The sequence below is a fragment of the Anoplolepis gracilipes genome, chromosome 1 (genome assembly GCF_047496725.1).
Source record: "Anoplolepis gracilipes chromosome 1, ASM4749672v1, whole genome shotgun sequence".
NCBI lineage: Eukaryota > Metazoa > Arthropoda > Insecta > Hymenoptera > Formicidae > Anoplolepis > Anoplolepis gracilipes.
Window position 1 is genome coordinate 15,438,049 of NC_132970.1, and position 21,328 is coordinate 15,459,376.

Consider the following 21,328-nt stretch of genomic DNA (forward strand, 5'->3'; position numbering starts at 1 on the left):
CACGCGGCCAATCATCTCGCGCCACCGAGCCGCGAACTCAAGGGTGTTTGCGCGCCCCCCGATTACGACACGTCGTTTTGTCTCGGGGCCTCCAGTCTTGGCGATGAGACCTCCTCGGGGGGACCTTCTCGGAAGACATCCTCTGCTGTATGCGATCCGCCACCATCGCCGTTTGTAGGGTCCCCGAGGCACCCTGCAGGGGTGCGCTTCTGTGCGGCGGATCGTCCTGCGACCTCGATCACGGCTGATGAGCTGATGAGCGACAGCCAAATTTGCATTCTTATTCTCCAAGGTCGTTCAACGTCCTGCGAAAGCGTTCTAAATTGTTCTTGTCTGGTGTTGCTTTCAATCTTCAGTGAAGGCATTCACACGGATCTCCGTAATAAGTAACCTAACACGTAAACCGTCAGTTAAATAAATCAATCGGACGATTAAGCCCGCGATCGACGAGAGCCAAGGGGATCGATGAGAAAGAGAGTCGTCAAGAAAGGCATTTTTTGCGGAGCGGATGACGAATGGCCGAGATGACGTGAATTCGAGATCGGTTTGTTATCGGTAGACGGTCGGTGGTCCATCGTCGATACGATGAGGTCCGTGATAATGATCCACAATTAGAGTCGACTATTCTCTTCTACATTTTTCAGCGCAAGCTGTAAGCCGCAACGATGAAAAATTTCGTAAAAATGAAATTCTTACGGTTTACATCTTACGCACAAACAATTACACGCTTTCCCGCATTTAAACCCGCAATATTTGAAATTTTATAATTGTGATGTGACAGCAGTATATGAATTTTGTGGTTACTATCAAATCAATATATCAAAAGTGTGTTTCAATAAATGAGTGATCATAATAGATACTGCTTATTAAATAAAATGTCTATCAGGAGCACATCGAAAAGAGACAGCTCTCGATTTATCGGCAGTGTGTGTAAAATGATATGTGATGAATTTGCATAATATTGTAAACTTTTATGTCGAATTCTTTGTGATTAAATGTATTTTCATGTGCAATATGCAAGAGTTAATACGTTTTTCGTGTTATACATTTATCCAAATTACTAATGTATTCTACATTAAAAAAAAAAAAGATAAAAAAACATATATAGTACGTAAAAAGATATGCAAGTTTCTCTATATACATGCAACATAAATAAAAGTTTAATAAGTAAAAAATTGTATTGTATAAACATTGTGGGAAAAATTAACTTTCTTAAAAATAGATATAAAATCAATGCATTAATAATAAATAATTAATTATCTGCTATTAATGAACCTAATTGAATTAGATCTTTCCTAGTTCTCATAAAGCTAATTTTATGAAATGTATAATTTAAAAGAAAATTTTGCAAGCTGTGTAAACCGCCTTCAATATACAAATTTGACATGCCTGAATGGTATTGATATTTATTTAAACGAATTTAAAAAAAAATCAAGTGGACATAATCTAACGTAATAAGCTGCTTTAAAAAATTAATGTTAAGATTAAGATAAATTAATGTAAATTTAAGGTTAAGAGAGATTAAGATTAAAACCATATATATCATGGTGTTAAATTGCAATCAAAGCAGTGCCTACTATGTATAGATTATTACTTAAATCCACTTAATTTTTTTTAAGTTCCTTTAAATAAATATCATATATTATGTTAACATCAAAATTTATTCTTTTAATCTTAAACTAATATTAACTTTTTAACGAAGCGTTTGGGAACATGCTTTATACGAACTTTTTATCTTGATAAGAAGAACATGACTATTACGTATAGCCAGTTCAACCTTTACGAAGCACCTTGTATATACGTTATTATACGTAAAATATTTCGGCAGCGAAATACCAATAATACGATGTTCGACCTTGGCGGCGTCTAGCTCGTACTGTATTGTGAACGTCCTGTGTCCTCTGATCCCGTTGTCATTCGCACGACGACACTCGAGCAGGAATGTAGCGTTGTGAGACGCGCCGTCGAATTCTTTTGCTAAACGCAGATATCGGAAACCTGTCGCGATCGCGTTTAGCAAAAGAATTCGACGGCGCGTCTCACAACGCTACATTCCTGCTCGAGTGTCGTCGTGCGAATGACAACGGGATCAGAGGACACAGGACGTTCACAATACAGTACGAGCTAGACGCCGCCAAGGTCGAACATCGTATTGTTGGTATATCGGAATCATTATAATTTGACAATATTAATATGATTAATAAGTAATTAATGTCCCTAAATATAATATGCACGATATTTACAATACGCTATATATATATATATATATATATATATATATATATATATATATCGTAACAATAGATCTCGAAATGCGTATTTCACATTTATTGAAGGATCGTTATTATTGCAAATATAAATCAAAGTAACAGAGATACAAGAATTTATCGAGCTTCTATATAATTATTGATCTTTATTTTTATATCATGTTTACGTCACTGATTAAAGGAACGGTACTGATGGTATACGCAAAGTAATACATGTATTCTTCGGAAACTACTTGTGTATAATATGAATATTTTCATAATTATGTTGTTCTTTCGCGCTGTCTTCCTTGCTCGTCTTTTTTGCTACATGGTCGTTATTTATTACAATATTCAGTACGTTAATACGTGATATTTTTCTTTTCTTTTATCAATATATGTTCAGTATAAAGACTTTATAGTTTTATGTTTGCCCTAAGGAATAATAAATATTTCGCGATTGCACTACAAGTGCATGTGATTATTACAATCTCAACAAGGGATAAGAATTATAAATTATTCCATTGTTACACGGTTACTATGAGTGCGACTAGCAACCGCGTGACAGCTTTCTCGACATGTACTAATACTCACACGAATTAATCGATATTTTTTAATTAATTTCTCAATAATTATTGCGAAAATCGCAAAATGATAAAGGACTTTTATGTTCAGGTTAATGCGCTCTACCTGCTCACGGGCGTTGATTCAATCTTTATCGGATATCCTGGACACACACACACACACACACACACACACACACACACACACATATATATATATATATATATATATATATATACATATATATACATATGTCATATTTAAATACACTGACGATCAAAATTATCGCATATGTAAATTTATGCAAAATTTTGTATGATTTCAAATAAGCATAACTCCGTCAAAAATGGTCGTATTTGAAAAATGTTTTTTTTTATTTTAAAGCTTAAAGTCTTTACTTTGAAAAGCATTTGTCAGATTTTGAATTTCTCCTCTCTCCTTTCCGCCGCTCTTTCAAAAGTGAGGACGTGTTTCGTTTCCAAAAAAATTACATAGTTTGACGCACTCCACGGGGTGGAACAAATTTTTCGTCGTGGTGTGCATCGGGTAATGCTAATGCTGACGGTAATTGACCAAAAATGCATGGGTAACTTTAAAAAAACGCCATAACTCCGAAAAAAATCGTATCAACCTCAATTTTTTTTAATTTGCAAAGGAAAGTCTAAATTTTACGATGGTTGTCATGATGATGGCGAAAAAAATTTATTCTACCCCGTGGAGTGCGTCAAACCATGTAATTTTTTGGAAACGAAACACGTCCTCACTTTTGAAAGAGCGGTGAAAAGGGGAAAGGAGAAATTCAAAATCTGACAAATGCTTTTCAAAGTAGAAACTTTAAGCTTTAAAATAAAAAAAAAAACATTTTTCAAATATGACCATTTTTGACGGAGTTATGCTTATTTGAAATCATGTAAAATTCATGCATAAATTTACATATGCGATAATTTTGATCGCCAGTGTATTATACAGAGTTTTCCAGAATTGCCGGACACGGAATGCACAGCGTGATTGTCCGTGCCAAAAGAAGCAATTTTTTCCTCAGGGAAAATGTCGAGAAAAATTTTCACTTTTTGCTAGTTTCCATATTTTGCAATTATATATCTTTGTAACTAAATCTTAAATAAAAATTTTAGTAAAGTAAACTCCACCTAAAATTAACTGAAGAATATAATTGTGTTAATATTTTAATTCTATAAAGTTTCGTTTGTGAAAAACCTGTCTTTTTCAATTGCTTATAACTGGAAAATTATTGATGTCTCGACATTTTTTGCTGAGGAAAAAATTGCTTTTTTCGCACGAACAATCACTGTGCATTCCGTGTCCGCAAATTCAGGGACACTTTGTATAATAAATTCAAATTAAGGTTCTTTAATCTTAGATATTTCGCTATTTTTACAAATCCCTTTTTTTCAGTGTAAGAAAACAATACCTGTATGTCGTAGCATATTTTTTGCCGAAAAAATTAAAGATTCTATACATTCATTTATTTCAAAAACCTGGAATGCATTCTTCGATTTGAAACAATAGCTAGAAAGTTTTATTATCTCTTAGAGTCCAATATACTTTGAAAATAATAGAATTTGTATTTTTAAAGAATTATTGTTTCTTTTTTTTTAAAGATTGTTGGTCGGAACACATAAAAGGCATAAAAGGAGAGCATGGACATGTGCATTTTTCTTACAATTAGTATCTGTGGGCGAATTCACCTCTATATTGTATATAATTTATATACAATATCATTTTTTAAAATATTTTTAAATATGCATATGTATTATTTACATTTATTTAAAAAAAATGTACGTCCTCGCGGCAACATACTGAAGAAAGGGTAATGTTCGACGCTTTCTCCGCGTCTTAATACCCCAAGGTTAATTCTTGACGCTCGTCCCAAGATTTTGGTGGTTGACAAGTTAATAAGCGATCACGTCTCAAGGACACGTAATTGTCTTTTTTCCCAGCCATGCTGAAGTCGGCTTTTCCATCGCGGATGGAAGGCCGACCACACTGCAGAGCGCAATGAGATGAGAAACGAAAAGGAGAGAATCCCTTCAAGGCGATGTGTTCGTCCCTCGAGCCGCGTTGCTCCCGTAAAGCGAATTGTTTGACAAGAAGAGAAAAAAAAATTTATAAAGTCGTCGCCGAAGAAAAAAGAGGGCATTTCGTTATAATTACCTCGAGGCCTACTTCAGTCCGACCGCTTTTATATCGCCCGACAGGCTTTAATAAGCGCCCGTGAATTCGTTCGTTCGATGAACCGTGATCGGAGCTGTTTCTCGGATGGTAGCCGAGTTTGGCGCATCTGCATCGCCCTTGGGCAGGACGGCTCTTTTGTTGCTTTATCGGAAGGTCACGATGCCGCATTAGCTTCTTTGATACATCAGACTTTTATCTTAATCTCCGCTGTCCGTTTTCGAACTGCAACTGTCAGTAACCGAGATCGACTATCAATGCGCGTAATAGCCGGCAGCGAAAAATGCATGAAATTTGCTTCTTTAGACGTACACAACCAATCAATTACGAATTTAAAGTCCATTTTAGAGGAGCAAAAGAGCGATTTTTTATTACATTTTCTGAAAGTATAATGTTTAAAGAATGTCTTTCCAATTTTATTGAAAAATTGATGAAATTTTAAGACTTTAAATAGCGCGCGGGTCTTCAAGTGACTCTGTAAAATTTTAAACGCGTTTTTATCAAAACACTTTTCAAAATTGATGTAATAAATACCTTAAACTAATGGACTGAATATCTTCAATATTTTTTAGATAAAAAAAATACATTTTTGGGAGATACTAAACTTAAATAGAATTCAAAAAAATTAATTAATATTTGCTAATCTTTAAGAAATAAATAAATTTCAGAAAATTAAAATATCTATATTTAAAATAATATTACTTTGTAATTTTTCAATTTTTTCTAATAAAATTAAGCTCTGTATTCTATTAATAGAACCAAATCAATTTTATTCATTTTAAATAATTACACAAGGAGTCACATGTCACACCTTTGAATGCATTTTCGAACACGCTATACGCCTAAAGATTTGTATTAGGCAAAAAAAAGCTATCGAATTTAAAATACTGTTTAAACATCAATAAAAATATACATAAACCGCGAAAAACATAAATTTCTAATATTATTTTAAAAAATCCTTAAAATTATCAATTTTTCGTATTTAATTTTAATTTACTTTCAAGTAAACTGGATTTTTAAATAATTATGATATAATCATAATTTCTTATAGTATATATAAATCAAACACATAATATAAATCAAATTTCGAAACCTACATTTATAAATAATATAATAATATTATATATAATAATAATAATTTAATAATTGTATATACAATATTATATACATTTATTGTATATAATTTATACAAGAATCTAATGTAAAATATTTTTCCAGCAAAATTTTCACTGTTTTACGAATAAAAGTATTGAAATTATATAATATTGTTTTCCTAATAAATTGAAGCTTACGCTTTCTCAATTAATGATCTCTATTGCTCTGCCAACATGTTCATCAAGGATTCATCTACAACAAGGGCCTGGGAAGGACGTTTGCCGAATCGATGCGATGGGGAGGAGAAAAAGAATCTTGAGACTGTAAGTATACAATGTCTTTCAAGGTGATGCATTTTTGTTGCATCGCGCGAGTTACTTTCAAGTGAACGCGATGATGACGCGTACGGTAGCAAAACATCAATCATTAACGACGACAATCGGGCGGATTCTGCGTCCTTATTTCGAGACAGGCTTTTTACGCGTCTGCTCGCTCGACGAAGAAGTTATACGACTTTCTTAATAAATTGCCGTTGCTGGCTGTTTTATACTGGAGTACATTACACGCGTCATCCATAAAAGATAAAATATACAATTCAAAACAATTTATGTGAGATATAAATTCAAAGAAAAATTCTCATGTCAAGTAAAAACATACAAATTTCATTGAAACAAAGACAATATTTTCCAATATCTACATATTTTTTATTAAAGAAAATTCTCGTTAGAGAGCTCCTCCTCACCCCTGAAAAACATTTATCTTCACATCGATGTAATGCACTTAATTGCGCTTTTTATCATCGATTTATTTCGCAAGTCGCGGCCAAATAACACGCCTTCGATTTAGCGAAAGTGTAATCGTCGATTTAATTACACGACCGGAGAGAGGTTTTGTTTACGCGGAGAGAAAAGACACAGAGAGAGAGAGAGAGAGAGAGAGAGAGAAAAACCGAAGAGAGAAGAGAGATAAGTTATTGTTCGAGATCTCAGGAGGGGGGGATGGGGGCTCGTAAAGTTCGGCGCGGCGCGATTACGAAAGCGGCGGCCAAAGCGAAAAAAAGGACCGTGTCCGTCGTCGTATCGCGATGCAACCAACGTGGCAACCACGAGGAGGAGACGCCGCCCGTGCATTATCCCCTGCAATTACCGTGAGGAGTCCGTACGTGCCCGGGCCCGGATTACCGTGAAACACGGCGTGCAACAAGTGTACGCACGGGCGATCGGTGGGACGTCAATCAAAAGTCGAAAGCCATTAATTGGCGTGGACGTGCACGCACGTTGTCGGATCGAAAGCGTGAGACACGTATCTTCCTCGCGGGAGAGAGGAGGGAAAGAGAGAAGGGGGGGAGGAAGGGTACCATCCTCGTCTTTTTCGAGACGCGCACCGAGGAGACCCAGATCCGAGAGCGCGTTTGCCTCGAGTTGCGAATTGTGTGTGTATGTGTGTGTTTTTTCTTTCTTTTCTTTTTTTTTTTTTTTTTCTTCCTGTACGATCTGGAACGCGGCAAAATGTGCGTTAATAACGATGACTCGTACGCCCCGGTCGGAATATCGCGCACAAGTTCGAGATATTAAAACGTCGAGTACTATGATACATAATCAATGATCGCATTTCTATATATATGCAATATAATTGTGACGAGAATATCACGAGATCGTGTATAAATTAATTAAAAAAAAATTGTTATCTGTAATCTTTTGCAACAAATTTTATACACATATACATATAAATATAAATGTAAATATAAACAAGTAAATAAATAAATATAAATAATTTATTACAATAATTAGAATATATCATTCAAAGACGCGCTCACTTTCATCGCACATTATATTTTGTGAACAAATATTACACACCTATATTTTTCTTTCATCAAATTCATCTTTATCAAACGAGACTACTTTAAAGAAAGTTCGTAAGAACTCCATCGCAGAAGTACCTTCGTCGCTTAAATGTGAGAGACATGAGAATGAGAGAACGGTTAATTTCTCCGGTCTCAAAAGTCGACGGGATGCCGACGAAGAACGACGGGACTTTTGAGACACCCACGTGGCCGAAGGCGCGTTAAGTCATCGCTCTGAATACACGCGAGATCTATCTCGCCGTGTTTTCCCTATAAATTTTCAGGGGCGCGATGCACGCGCGAGACAAGAGTTGACGCACGCACGTGGGCGAGAACGGCGGTTCATAACGATAATGGATACGGATATTGCGGTCCTCTAAGACAGAAAGAGAGAGAGAGAGAGAGAGAGAGAGAGAGAGAGAGAGAGAGAGCATCGCAAGATGAGCAACGTACATACGAACACGCCCGGCTGTTACTCGCCGACTTTATCGAGAGTAATACCACGAGAGGAGGATATATCTCCCCGCCACCCAAGAGTTTCGTATTTCATCGTCGAGAAATATAACGACCCGAGGGTTATTATCCGCGAACCCGTCATTATAAGTCTCGGTTTACACTGAGTGCCCCGGGGTCTTCGTATTTCGTCCACGGATTGTTGCACTAATTTCGAATCTCAATCTTCCATTAATTAAGATATCGAGATATCGATAACTGTTTTTTGTGTCGATAATAATTGTATTTGCATGTAGCTTGACAAGATTGTGCTCTTTTCGCTTGATTTTATAAATGTTGACATTATTTGTACAAAATGATTTAAAGCTTATGTACGCTCTGTCTTGAAAAGTTTTATATTAAAAACTTTCCGAGTCGAAAAATTTTTCGAGAATTTCAATTTTTAATTTAACATCTACTTTGATATTGTATTTTAAGTACAGAGTCATATTACTCTTTTTTATATGTAAAACTATTTAATCTATATGTTGTCTATAAAATTGCAATCAATTCTTACATGTGAAGTAAATCTATCGAATTCCTCTAGAATTCATGAACTTGAGAAATTGAAAATAGGAGCAAAATTTTAACTCTGGGATGTCTCATTGCTATATTTTTGCTTCAAAAAATTATCTCCTAATTAGCCGTAGAATCTGTTATTTAAAAGAACGTGCGGTGATTTTAAAACTCTGTTTCGAATAAAAAACATGCTTGATTTATAAACTTTGAGATTGGACAATGAGTTGTTAATAAATTATTGTAACATAGTTTAAACAGTCGAATGTCGAGATAAGAAACGGAATAATCCCATAAACGTTTGTATAAAATAATAATTTATTTTCTTTTAATTACAGTATTCAAGTGCAAAATAGAAATTTATTCGTTCCGGGTATAACACGGTGATTTTGTATATTTTGGAAGAATAATTTCCTCAACGAAAGCCGTCAATTAACACGTAAAACGCGCCTCGAAAATGTCTTTCAGATCCATATGTGGGTTAAGTTAATGCGATGCGTGGCGGTATTAAAACGTCGCGCTTGCAAGGTTCGTAAAATGCAATTATTTCTCAACTTAATCGAGGCATAATGCACTTGTTCGTTGCGGATTTTTAATCAAAAATCCGTGCCCAAACGCGTTTATAATTACGCATCATTTTCTTCAAATAATTAACACGTCGTCGATCATTCAAGTTTCTTATCTCTTATATTTACACTTTAATATTTTTGGTAAACATATTTTTCGTAATCTTTGTTTATATAATAATTATTTTTCGATCAACATTTTTTATCTCGTGTCTTATGCGGTTTAATTTTTCAATATACGAACTATACTTTATTCTCCCTCTTTCTCTCTTTTATTGCCACATGTTTTAAATTATTCCGAGCCATCGAACCAGAAAAGCCTCTATGTTCGATGGATCTATCGAGATTGCTCCTGCACGAGATTCGATCGGATTATTGTGAGTTACGACCACATAAGATTATTCAAAATGTTTTTCTCCCTGACTTCGATTTGATATCCTTGCTTTTCTCGGCATTTGCCCATCATAAAACTAATGTATATCATATGTAATGTATTTCTACACCTTGATAGAGTACCTTTTGCACAAGATCATATTTTTTTAATTTCTTACCTTTCCTACGATTTCATCGTTGTAACTTCATCAATAATCGCATCAATTTTACAATAATATTGATATAATGGACACAGTTCATCCAAGAAAGTTCCTGATAGGTTCTATCAACATTTTAGCGATTAACTGTAAAAAGCAGAGTTATAAAAATGTGTGAATATAAATATATTGAAATATATTCGAGTGATTTTATTTTTGATATATAATATAAAAATTGATAATAATTTTCTTATTTCAATTATATCATCAATTTGAATATCGATGAAATTTTCGAGACACTGGCACTGTCTAGAACTTTCAAAATATAAATTTTCAACTAAAAATAGAAACTTGAAAAAATTGTTGGAATTTTTCATTTTTGATTCTATCTTCAAATATTAATCGCGAAAACTCTTCCTGAAGTGTTTCAGTAGTATTAATCATCATTATGTTGCTGATTATCATCACATTTTAAAGACGGAAGATACAATAATGGATATTTGCAAAGATTTTAAATGACATATATTAACGCAAAATATAAAATATAATGAAATGCAATATTTAATCTATCTTTTCCACGGCTTACTATAACCATTACTAAAAGTATGTGATTATTGATGAAGTTACAACGATGAAATCTTAGGAAAGGTAAGAAATTTAAAAAATATGATCTTGTGCAAAAGGTACTCTATCAAAGTGTAGAAATACATTACATACGATATGCATTAGTTTTATGATGGGCAAATGCGGAGAAAAACAAGGATATCAAATTAGGGAGAAAAACATTTTGAATAATCTTATGTGGTCGTAATTCACAATAATCTGATCGAATCTCGTGCAGAAGCAATCTCGATAGATCCATCGAAATTTTGCTCTCATTTTTAAGCTCAATTTTTTCCCGCTTTGGATTCTTAGAGATTTCAATAGATTTAATTTATATAGGATATCCGAATCAAAATTTTGCTTTTGCTTTAAAAATTTCAATTTTTTTTATATTTATAAATTCTAAAATTTAGACTATATTTAATTTATTGTATATAAAAATTGAATTTTTATTTTGTATCTTAAATAGGCAAAAAGTAAACTGTTTTCTACTTATTGTTAGAAATTAATTTAATAAACGGAACTTTCTGGAAATTTATATTAAATATACATAAATCTATATTAAATAGTTTTAAAAGATAGTATTCTGATTACCTAGAGTATCAAAGAGTCTTATTTTGAAAATTGAGATTAAAAATAGGAGAAAAATTTCGATTCGAATATCGAGTTTTTACTTTGTATTGTGAAATAGCCAGTAAACGAACAATTTTATTTACTTATAATTATGCTTTTGACTAAATTATAAGTTAAATAGTTTTTAAAGAGAGTGATTTGATCGTTCCAAATAAATGTTAAATTAAAAATTGAAATCAAAAATAGAAAAAAAATTCACTCGGGTATAAATAGTCAAGAACATACGGATTTTTGAGAATATCGAATGCAAAGATAATAGATAAAGTCGCACGTGTACGATAAGAGAGATCAGATATTGTAAAACTTAATTATCAAGACATTTATATATACATATATATATATATATATATACATGCTACTAATACACATTTGTAAGATATCTTTGCGGAATTTAATTCGCACAGGGTGTGTTCTTAGATTTATTTTCTTCATGCCTTGGCTCGGCATATTTGCGATCCGCACATTCCTATCGAAGTAAATAAATGCGGTTACCATGTAGGGCAACAAAAAGATAAAAGATTAAAAATCGAACGACGGTTTCTTCAGCTCAGACGCAAAGCGGGAAGCACGTGATCGCGCACGTGGTTCACGTTACATCGATAGTAAATAGTTTTATAGTGCGTTGTACAGAGGCATGATACACGCCGTTGATTTACGAAGTACATACATACCTCGTTCGAGTTTCAGTCCCTCAATTGAGTCGCCGTAAAATGTCAGACGCGCTCGCGGTAAACGCAAATGGATAATTAATAATTCGCGTCGAACATTTTTGCGTACACACACACACGCACAAGAGACGGCTCCGAGTGATACTGCAAATCGTTTTCACACCATGACTCCCGCACGCTTTTGTATGCGTTATTATTGCTTTACATACTGAGATAATTCACATACGGCACGGTTTGTATTGATTAATCTCGTGTTGCATAGGATTAATATGCAAATGATCAATAAAACCAAAGATCAAATATAAAAATTCTGCTATACGCATTAGAAATATTTTATAAAAACTTTATTAAGCTTCATGCAATGTGTTATGCCGTTCCGATCTACCTAGTCTGCAAAAGTATTTTATTTATTGTATGCAAATATTATATATTTTATTTTGAGAAAGCATAGAAAAATTCTGAAACAAAAAATTTATCTTCTCTAATTAATTTTTTCTAATCTCTTATATTTTTTCAAATTTTCTTTAAAAAGATGTAAAAGATTGAAATAACTTACATGTTTCATAAAACCTATAAAAAGAAAGCAGATTTTCGACTTCGAAACATTCATTTTCTAAAATTGATATAATATAATAATTTTTATTATAAATATATTTTTGTTGAGAATCTCGAGATTTTATACATAACTACATATTTCTGTCAACACATGTTATATGTATGATAATTAAGGAGAAAAAAAAAATGCAAAACATTTACGGCGAATAAAATAAAATTAGATTAGGAAAATAATGCGCATAAAAATAGAATGCATTGCGCGATTATGCGTGACGTATACACGATCACGTGTGAGCGCGACATTAATAGTGCATACTCCTGCACTCTATGCGGAGTAACCGGGTATTGTCTTATAGAAACAGCGCAAACGTTCGATTACGATTTTAGGATATACACAGCGGATACACATATATAGTTTACGGCCGGTCGACTTTCCGCATTGTTCTCAACAAAACGGACCGCGCCGACGGTTAAATCAATAATCGGCGCCGCCATTCGGCGAGACTCGGCCTTTGTGTCCGCCCGGTTACTAAATTGTTGTCTCAGCCCCAGAGAGATTCGAGGTACGGGCGTTGCGCGTGTCTGTGCGATACGAGCAACGTTCCCGCTGATTTATGCGCGTACACATTTCGCATTATGGTACTTATTAAGTTGTCCGAGCGAAAGGAGAAAATAATATATCCGCATCTCTCTGCTTAGATAGTAATTCGATGTCTTGCACGGCCCGACGCAGAGTACGCCGGGAAAAAATGCCGCATATTTCTTGATATTACTTGAGGTATCTTTGAAATCGAGTATCGTGGCCGTGAAAGCAGTGCGGGATGATATATTCGTTTCTCGAAAAAGGTTTAGATTCAAGTTTTGTTTTGAACAAGATTGTGATATTAATTATTATTAATGAGAAAGAGATAAAGATATGTAATTTTAAATGTAAAAAATATTAAAAAATAATAATTATTAAAAATATGTAATATATACGTATAAATAAATATTATTAATTATAAAACATATGACATAATTATTCGATTATCATAATTAAAATTATTATAAATATTATAATATAAAAAGATATAAAATATTTTATTAATTATATAAATATATTGTAATATAACGTTTTTTAAATATAATAAAAAAATGCAAAATATACATTATAAAAAATGATATCTGATGTTTATTCATAATTATAAAATTAGATTTGATGTTTTTGCAAGATAGAATAAATAATGATCCTTAATTAAACAATAATTAAAATATCCAAGAAATTATATTGTTATATCTGACAAACTTAATTTTGCGAATTACATAGGCGTTACATCAGCATGGTTGCGTACGATATCTAATAAAAATCCATTTATCATATTTTAATGATAAAAGCGATTCGGGACATGTGTCTCAGAAAAATAAAGCATCTCGGTGCAACAATATATTTGCGAAAAACAAAAAAAATAGACGTAAGATGTATGTATATGTATGTACGTTGCCAACACAGACGAATCAGTTAATTGAACTCGCTGAGAGATAGCCGGGAGAGCAGGCAGGCATCGTTGTTACAATCGTGTAAGTGTTGCATTGTATGCCGTGTCATTGCAAGGCGTGGCACTTTGCGCACCAAGGAAGCATACTGATACGTCGGCGGTGATAGCGTAGCGAGAGAACCTCTCAGGCCTTATCGCGGACAGAACATTCGTGCTATCCTGGTACCGCGGAAGCACTTTCAGGATTAGTGGCAACCAGCTGTGCCGCGTTTGCTTCGCGTGACACCATTGCTCGTCTTTTTCCCAACAGAACAATCACAAAAGAATAGCAAACATATACATATATATATATATGTGTGTGTGTGTCAAATATTTCTTGGAGTCTTAAAGTGAATCGTCTCGAATTTTAATATTTATTTGAGATTATAATATTGTAATTTATTGTTACAATAAAAATCTATTAAAGAATTTTAAAAATTCTTTATAATTTTAGAAAGGTTTATACATGAATCGTACTTTTATTTTAATTGATCCATTAACGGAAAGAATAAGGAATATCAAATCGTTTTTTCCTCTAGCAGAACAGTCACAAGAAAATAGCAAACGGTATATATGTATATATATATATATATATATATGTGTGTATATGTGGGTCAAATATTTTTGTTTCTCACGAGTCTTAGAACAAGTTGTCTTGGAGTTTAATATTCTTTCGGGATTATAATATTGTAATTTATTGTTACAACAAAAATTTACTGAAGATTTTAAATAATTCGGAAAAATTGTCAGACAAGTCGTATTTTTATTTCGATTGATCTGTGAATATAAAAAATAGGGAATATAAATAATAAATATCAAGAAAAAATTATTAAAAAATTAATAACGTTATTTCTTCCAATTCTAAACTTTTATACATATATCGTATAAAAAAATGAGTAAATTAGCCAATAAGTTTGAATTAGTTCCAACCTTAACAGCACACATATTCAAAAGATGTTTATAAGAGATCCATAGAATATTAAAACATGTTTTAATGGATCTTTTATAAACATCTTTTGAACATGTGTGCTGTTAAGGAAGTAGATATGTCATACTATGATATTAATTAAAAATTTCAATTATATTCCAAATGAGGAAGCTTATCAAGCAGAAATTGAAACAGAAATTAGATTAAATAATGTCAGTATGTATACATATATATGCATTTTAATCGTATTTTAAATCGGACACAACAATCTCATTTCTATACTTGTTTTCATATAATGAAAAATTAACATATATGTTTGTTTACCATTAATCATACTTAAAAAATTCTGTTATAAATTAGATATGAAATCTACAAAACACAACTACTAATTTTAAATAAATGTATTATAGTATTCACTTTTTATCATTTTATATAAAAAATTTGATTTTATTTCTCTCATAAGGGATACGGAATATTTAATAAATTTCTTAACTTTATTTGTTTAATTTATTATTATAGATGTATAATAAAACTATTTATATATTTATTATAGATACATAATAGAACTTCTGCAAAAATTCAATATCAATTCAGGATAATTGAACCAATTTCTATTTAATCCTTTAAATATTCTGTTTAAATATAAAATAATTCGCAAAAGAAAAGAATTTTGAGAAAACAGAGAAATCAGTTGGGATTCGCTCGGATTAAGATCGTGTTTTTTTAAACATATTAAACACTTCTGTAACTTGAAACTTTTTATAGATTTGCCAACCGGAATCTATAACTCCTTTAGAAAATCTGACATATCCGTTCATCCTTTATCGTATTTAACTGTATCTACAACAAATTTATACTGATCGTGAAAATAGTTTGAAAAAATGCGCCGTCCTCCTTTAAATACCGGTCTACATATCGATTCATCTGACAGACTCGCTTTTTTAATCGCGCGAGAAGTGTGCATTTTCCCACCGCGAGCTCGTCACACACGAGCGTCTTCGTAAAAACACGAAGGATATATAACAGACCTCCAGATAATCCTGTTTTCCGCCCGGTTCATCCATCCTCTCGCTATCTCTCTGTAACTGTATTTCGCTAAAATAAAAAGCGGCGGCAATATCGCGCCGAGAAAGAGAGACCCGCCACGCAAGTCTGTCTTCCTCTCACACCCTCTTTTCTCTACCGCGGTCGTTCCTATGACCGATCCTCGGAGACGCTTCGTCTTCACGGTCGACCTCGCGGTATCGCGATTGTCGTAAACGATAAAAGAGCGCACACATACACTGCACTGGTGTCTTTTGATATGTATATTCACTGCTGCAGCGCAGCAAACCTCGCGACCTGGCATGTCCCGATCGAGAATGTTTCTATGATTCGCACGTACAAACTCGCACATCCTTTCGATTTTTTATCAGCCAAAGTCGGGGAATCTCTTTTTATCAGGTTTTCCAATTGTGTTTTCTTAATCTTTGAATATTTGACGTTATCCGTTGTAATTGCTTTTATAAAAATTATGTCATGTGGTAGCTTGAAATGCTGACTGATTCTGATATTGTTGGGAAAAAAATTAATCTGTATTTTATAAAAATGAGACGTTTTGTTAAAATTTTTTTACATTTTTGTAAAGTTATTAAAATAAAAACGTAACTTTTTGATTGAATTTATTCGTACACAGTGTTTCTCTATTGTATAATCTTTCTAAATGATAATCTATATAAAAGTATTTGTGCTCATTTATGTTTTAATTTGTTTTAATTATTATTTAATTAGTTTATTAATCATTAACTTGCGCCTTTTATTCGCGTTGTAGTTCCAAAATCTAGTTATACTTGCTTTAATTTTTATATTCAATTTTTGTATTTTTATTTTTGATTTTTAAATGTAACTTATATATGTGTAATTTATGTAATGTTAATATAAATATCAATTTTTTATGTTTTGTATATGTATTTATGTATTTTTTTACAGTTAAATATAAAAACAGATTTAATTGAAAGTCGGTTTTTTTAATAAAAATGTGGAGAAAAGTTTACATTTTTGTAAATTTCCAATTTTTTCCACACATAATATTTTTATATAACTAAACCTCCAATTTTATTAAATTCTAAAATTATCCTGAAGCAGTAATTTTATTAACCTTTCAACTTTACAAAATTTAATTTGGGAGAAATTAATCATTTATAACTCCAAAATTATTGATGCCTTGACATGTTTGAGAAAAAATTGTTTTCAAACGATTGACTAGAGATTGTTATTAAAAGAATATCTGATATAATTTTAGTATACTTTATATACTCTTTCTTATTCAGAGTAATAATATGGTTTGAATAAAAATATGTAATATATAAGATGTATAGAAAATCGTGGCACAAACAAAATGAAGATAATTTCTCATATGAAATAAATCAAAAGCTCAACGAATCTTCGCAATTGAGTTTCTCAAAAATAAAGCTTGCATTTGCAGATGAGAAATCCATTCCCAAGTTTGTATTACAATTCCTGATACATCTTATATGGCAACAAATCGCACATATTTTTATAAATTGTAAAAATATTTCTTAGAAAAAGAAGATATGTTATTTTTTTCTTTTTTAATGATTTATTTACATTACGTGCCTATTAATAAGTATATATTGCCTTCGCGCACGATTGGATGGAGAGATTGAACCCGAAATAAATTATACTCACGCGATATTCGCGCGCGTTTCATTTAACGGGTACTGATAAACGCTGTCGCGTCTTCTTTTTTTGGCGCCCTAATTCTCACGCGTCGAGAGGAACGGAGATTCCATCTAAAAACTAATGCATATATATATATATATATATATATATATATATACATTTATACAAATACATATATCTAGACGAGACTTTATCGGGGATCGCGCGCGAGGAATTCACGCTCCTTGCATAAGCGAAACGAAATAATTATTCGTGCCACGGTGAGAAAATTATTCCCAGCGAATCGATCGCACCGGAAGCGCCCGTGAAAAAAAATAACGTGCGATAGCCTCGCCAGACTCGTTTACAAGAGACATCGATTAATCCTTTCACTGCCACACATCTTTTCTTTTTATTCCAACGGATATCGCGCACTGACGTCATGTCATGAATCGTGATAGTCAATCACTTTAAAGAACGCCGGAAACACCTGTCTTTTTTGATCGGAACGTTCGAAAATTTCAGAGTACATCTTGTGGCAATATTCTGTTTGCAGATTTCGCGAAATAGGAAATTCGATTGCAATTTGTCATTTACTTATTAGTATTTAAAAATATCAACATTTTTATATTTTTTGTAAAGCCGTCTATATAAATTCTCACCTTGGTTATAATTTTGGCATTTGTAATTTGTCATTTACTTCTTATAAATGTATTATTGATTATAATATTTTTTGTAATGTTTATATGATTTTACTTTGATTGTAATCTTGTACTTGAATTTTTTATCTTGTAATAAGGGGTTCTTTCTTTTTAAATGTTTGAAATAAAATGAATTAGTTAATATATTAGTTACTATACTATAAAAAAATTATATATATATTAAGTAAATTCCATTGGCAATTTACGTAACAATAATCCAATAACTATAGTTCAATTTATAAAATAATTCCTCTAAATAATTATTTTAAAACTATTTCATGATTTTTTAAATTAAGCAGGCAAAAACAAGACAGCAATTCTATCGTATGCTACATGATGTATTATATAGATGTAAATTCTTAAAAACAATTGTCGAAATTGAGAAGAGATATGTATATGATAGAATAAAGCATCAACTATAAACTTTCGAGAAAATACGAAAAGTGAAAATGATATATATTTTATTAAAAGTTAAATAAAAAATCTTTGCTGTAAACATAGACAATTAATAGAAAATCATATTGTATGTTATATATAGAAAATTAATTGACATACAGAAAAATATTTTTACTGTCTGGAAATACGTATCGTATGAAACATATAACAACGTATCGTTCTTAATTTATTTAATATTTACGCGAATCTTGAACTTGTTTCCTCGATGACATTCCTTCAAACGTTCTCTTATTTACATTCACTTGTTTATAAGCTGATTAAGTACGTTCCGCACAGTTTCTTAGTTTGTATTCAGAAGAATTCGTCATCTCTCTTGTAAGTATTTTTTACGAAATATATCTTTTGTCAATCTTCTAAAGAGAAGTTTTGTTAAAAAATTTAAATATACAAAAAAATTTTGACATTACTTAGCGTATTTATATAAAATCTTTTCCAAGATTGTTAAGTATATTCTTGTATATTTGTACATATGACAGTTACGAACAAGAATATGAAAACACTAAACAAAAATAATGAAAATTTTATAATATTTTATGATCATATAATATAAAAATATATTATACAATATCATTATCGTTTTTGCTCTTTCAAGTAGGTTATCATCATGTGCTCTATCAGCGAAAACATTACACAGTATCTTAAATCGAGAAATAAGTTGAATAAAGTAGCACGATATGTTTGCGTTAAAAATATAGATATACATGTCGCGGCAGAGCGTTATAAACTTACGTATGCACATCTTCAACGAAAAGTCGATATTATGAAAAGATTCATAGACGATTTTAAACTAGGTAGTGCATTCCATGTGGCGGTACAAAACGTTTTGAATGGAACAAAAACTATTATCGAAGCTGCAAAGGAGTGCAAGATTGACCCTCAGATGTTAAACGAAGAAATTGAGCAATATAAGAAACTTGGAAAAAAATCGTATGTATATGATAAACCTATAAATGTGAATACAGGAATTTTCACATTTGACGAAGAGTTATTGTTACTAAGGCGTTTATCTCAGCGAAAAAAATCTTTATCTTGCGTTTGTCAAATTTGTGGGATGGAATTATTGTCATATTTAGCTTATGAGTTGGCTCAAGAAAAACAAAAGCAATATTCTAAAATATGGAATAAACATAAACGAGCGGATGAAGAGTGGCTGATAGATTTTGAAATGATACACGGTATTAAACTTTTAATGATGTTTTAGATATGATAACAACAATTTATCTCAATCTTTAATAAGCATATAATAATCTTGGTTGTTATTTGATAAAAATTACATTGCTTACGAAATATTAAGTAAAACTTGCGTGTAAATACTTGAATTAGTCACAAATTTTCAATTGATTGAAATGAAACGATAACACTAACATCTTCAAAAACATTCACTGCTTTTAGAAGTAACCCAATAAATCAATGAACCTATAAAGTAGACTGATCAAAAGTGATTTTTAAAGAAAAGGCATGCATTCACAGAATCCATGAATTTTGTAAATAATTAATATATAGACTTTTTACAATCGAAAATAAAAATATTATATATAATTTTATAATTTATAATTTTAACGTTTCCAGAGTGAAAGAAAATAGTATGCAAAAAAAAAGGGATTTTTATGAGATAATAAATTGAATTTCAAAATATAAAATATAATATAATATAAATCAACATTTTTGCATACTACTTTGTTAACATAAATAAAAAAATATACTTTCCGTTCCTCGAAAACATATGTAATTATTTCTAGTTAATGTTATAGAAAATTTAGGACTATTAAGATTGTCAATAAATATAATCATTTATAATTCGAGTAGTAATATAAAATTTGCTCAATTGTAATTACAGTAACATTCAAATAGATAAAATTTATGATATGATTTAATTGCTACTTTTAAAGTTGCAAACAGAAAATGTAAAAGAAAAGAAGTTTATATTAAAAACTAGTATTAATATATTTATACACTTAAAAATCATCTTTGCTGGTATATTAACTATGTTTCTTAAACTGTCATCAAAATCGTACATTGTAATATGTAATATATAATATAATAAAAAAATTGAAATTGCGCAAAAAACTGTATATAAAATTATATAAATTGTATTTAAAAAATTGTATATATCATGTCATATACATATTAATTTTTTGAGAATTGGTATATGTTTTATTTTTTCAATTTTTTCAATAACCTAATGGTACAATATAATGTAATAATACAACAAATAAACCTTTTTATATATAATTATTAAATATAATTTTATGATTTTTCTTGAAAACTGCATATCTTAATTTTATGTATGTATGTGTGTGTGTGGGTATATGTGTACGTGTATTGTATAAAACCTCTCTCTCTCTCTCTCTCTCTCTCTCTCTCTCTCTCTATCTATCTATCTATCTATCTATCTATCTACCTACCTATCTATCTATCTCTCTTTCATATTTTATGTTATGTTCTTTCATCTCTTTCCTCAGTTAAACTTTGTCATTTCATCTTCTTATGAACCCAATTCACGTTTTCCTATAAAAAAATTTAGGATACTCGCTGTGAATGATGCCAGGGAGGACATAAATGAGATGACG

The 21,328-nt window shown here is 31.5% G+C and overlaps 1 protein-coding gene across 3 annotated transcripts; it reads left to right on the forward strand.

The window, feature by feature from the left end:
* Window positions 1–18,934: 18,934 nt before the first annotated feature.
* On the forward strand, window positions 18,935–20,462 carry LOC140669738 (uncharacterized). Of its 3 annotated transcripts, XM_072899826.1 has the most exons (3): window positions 18,952–19,073; window positions 19,351–19,933; window positions 20,151–20,462. In XM_072899826.1, the coding sequence occupies exons 2-3, from the start codon at window positions 19,363–19,365 to the stop codon at window positions 20,162–20,164; spliced, it is 585 nt and encodes a 194-aa protein (XP_072755927.1). In that variant the 5' UTR covers window positions 18,952–19,073; window positions 19,351–19,362; the 3' UTR covers window positions 20,165–20,462. The 3 variants fall into 3 exon arrangements, with proteins under 3 accessions (XP_072755918.1, XP_072755927.1, XP_072755909.1); XM_072899817.1 differs by having other exon boundaries at window positions 18,935–19,073; window positions 19,354–20,462; XM_072899808.1 differs by having other exon boundaries at window positions 19,351–20,462.
* Window positions 20,463–21,328: the final 866 nt, after the last annotated feature.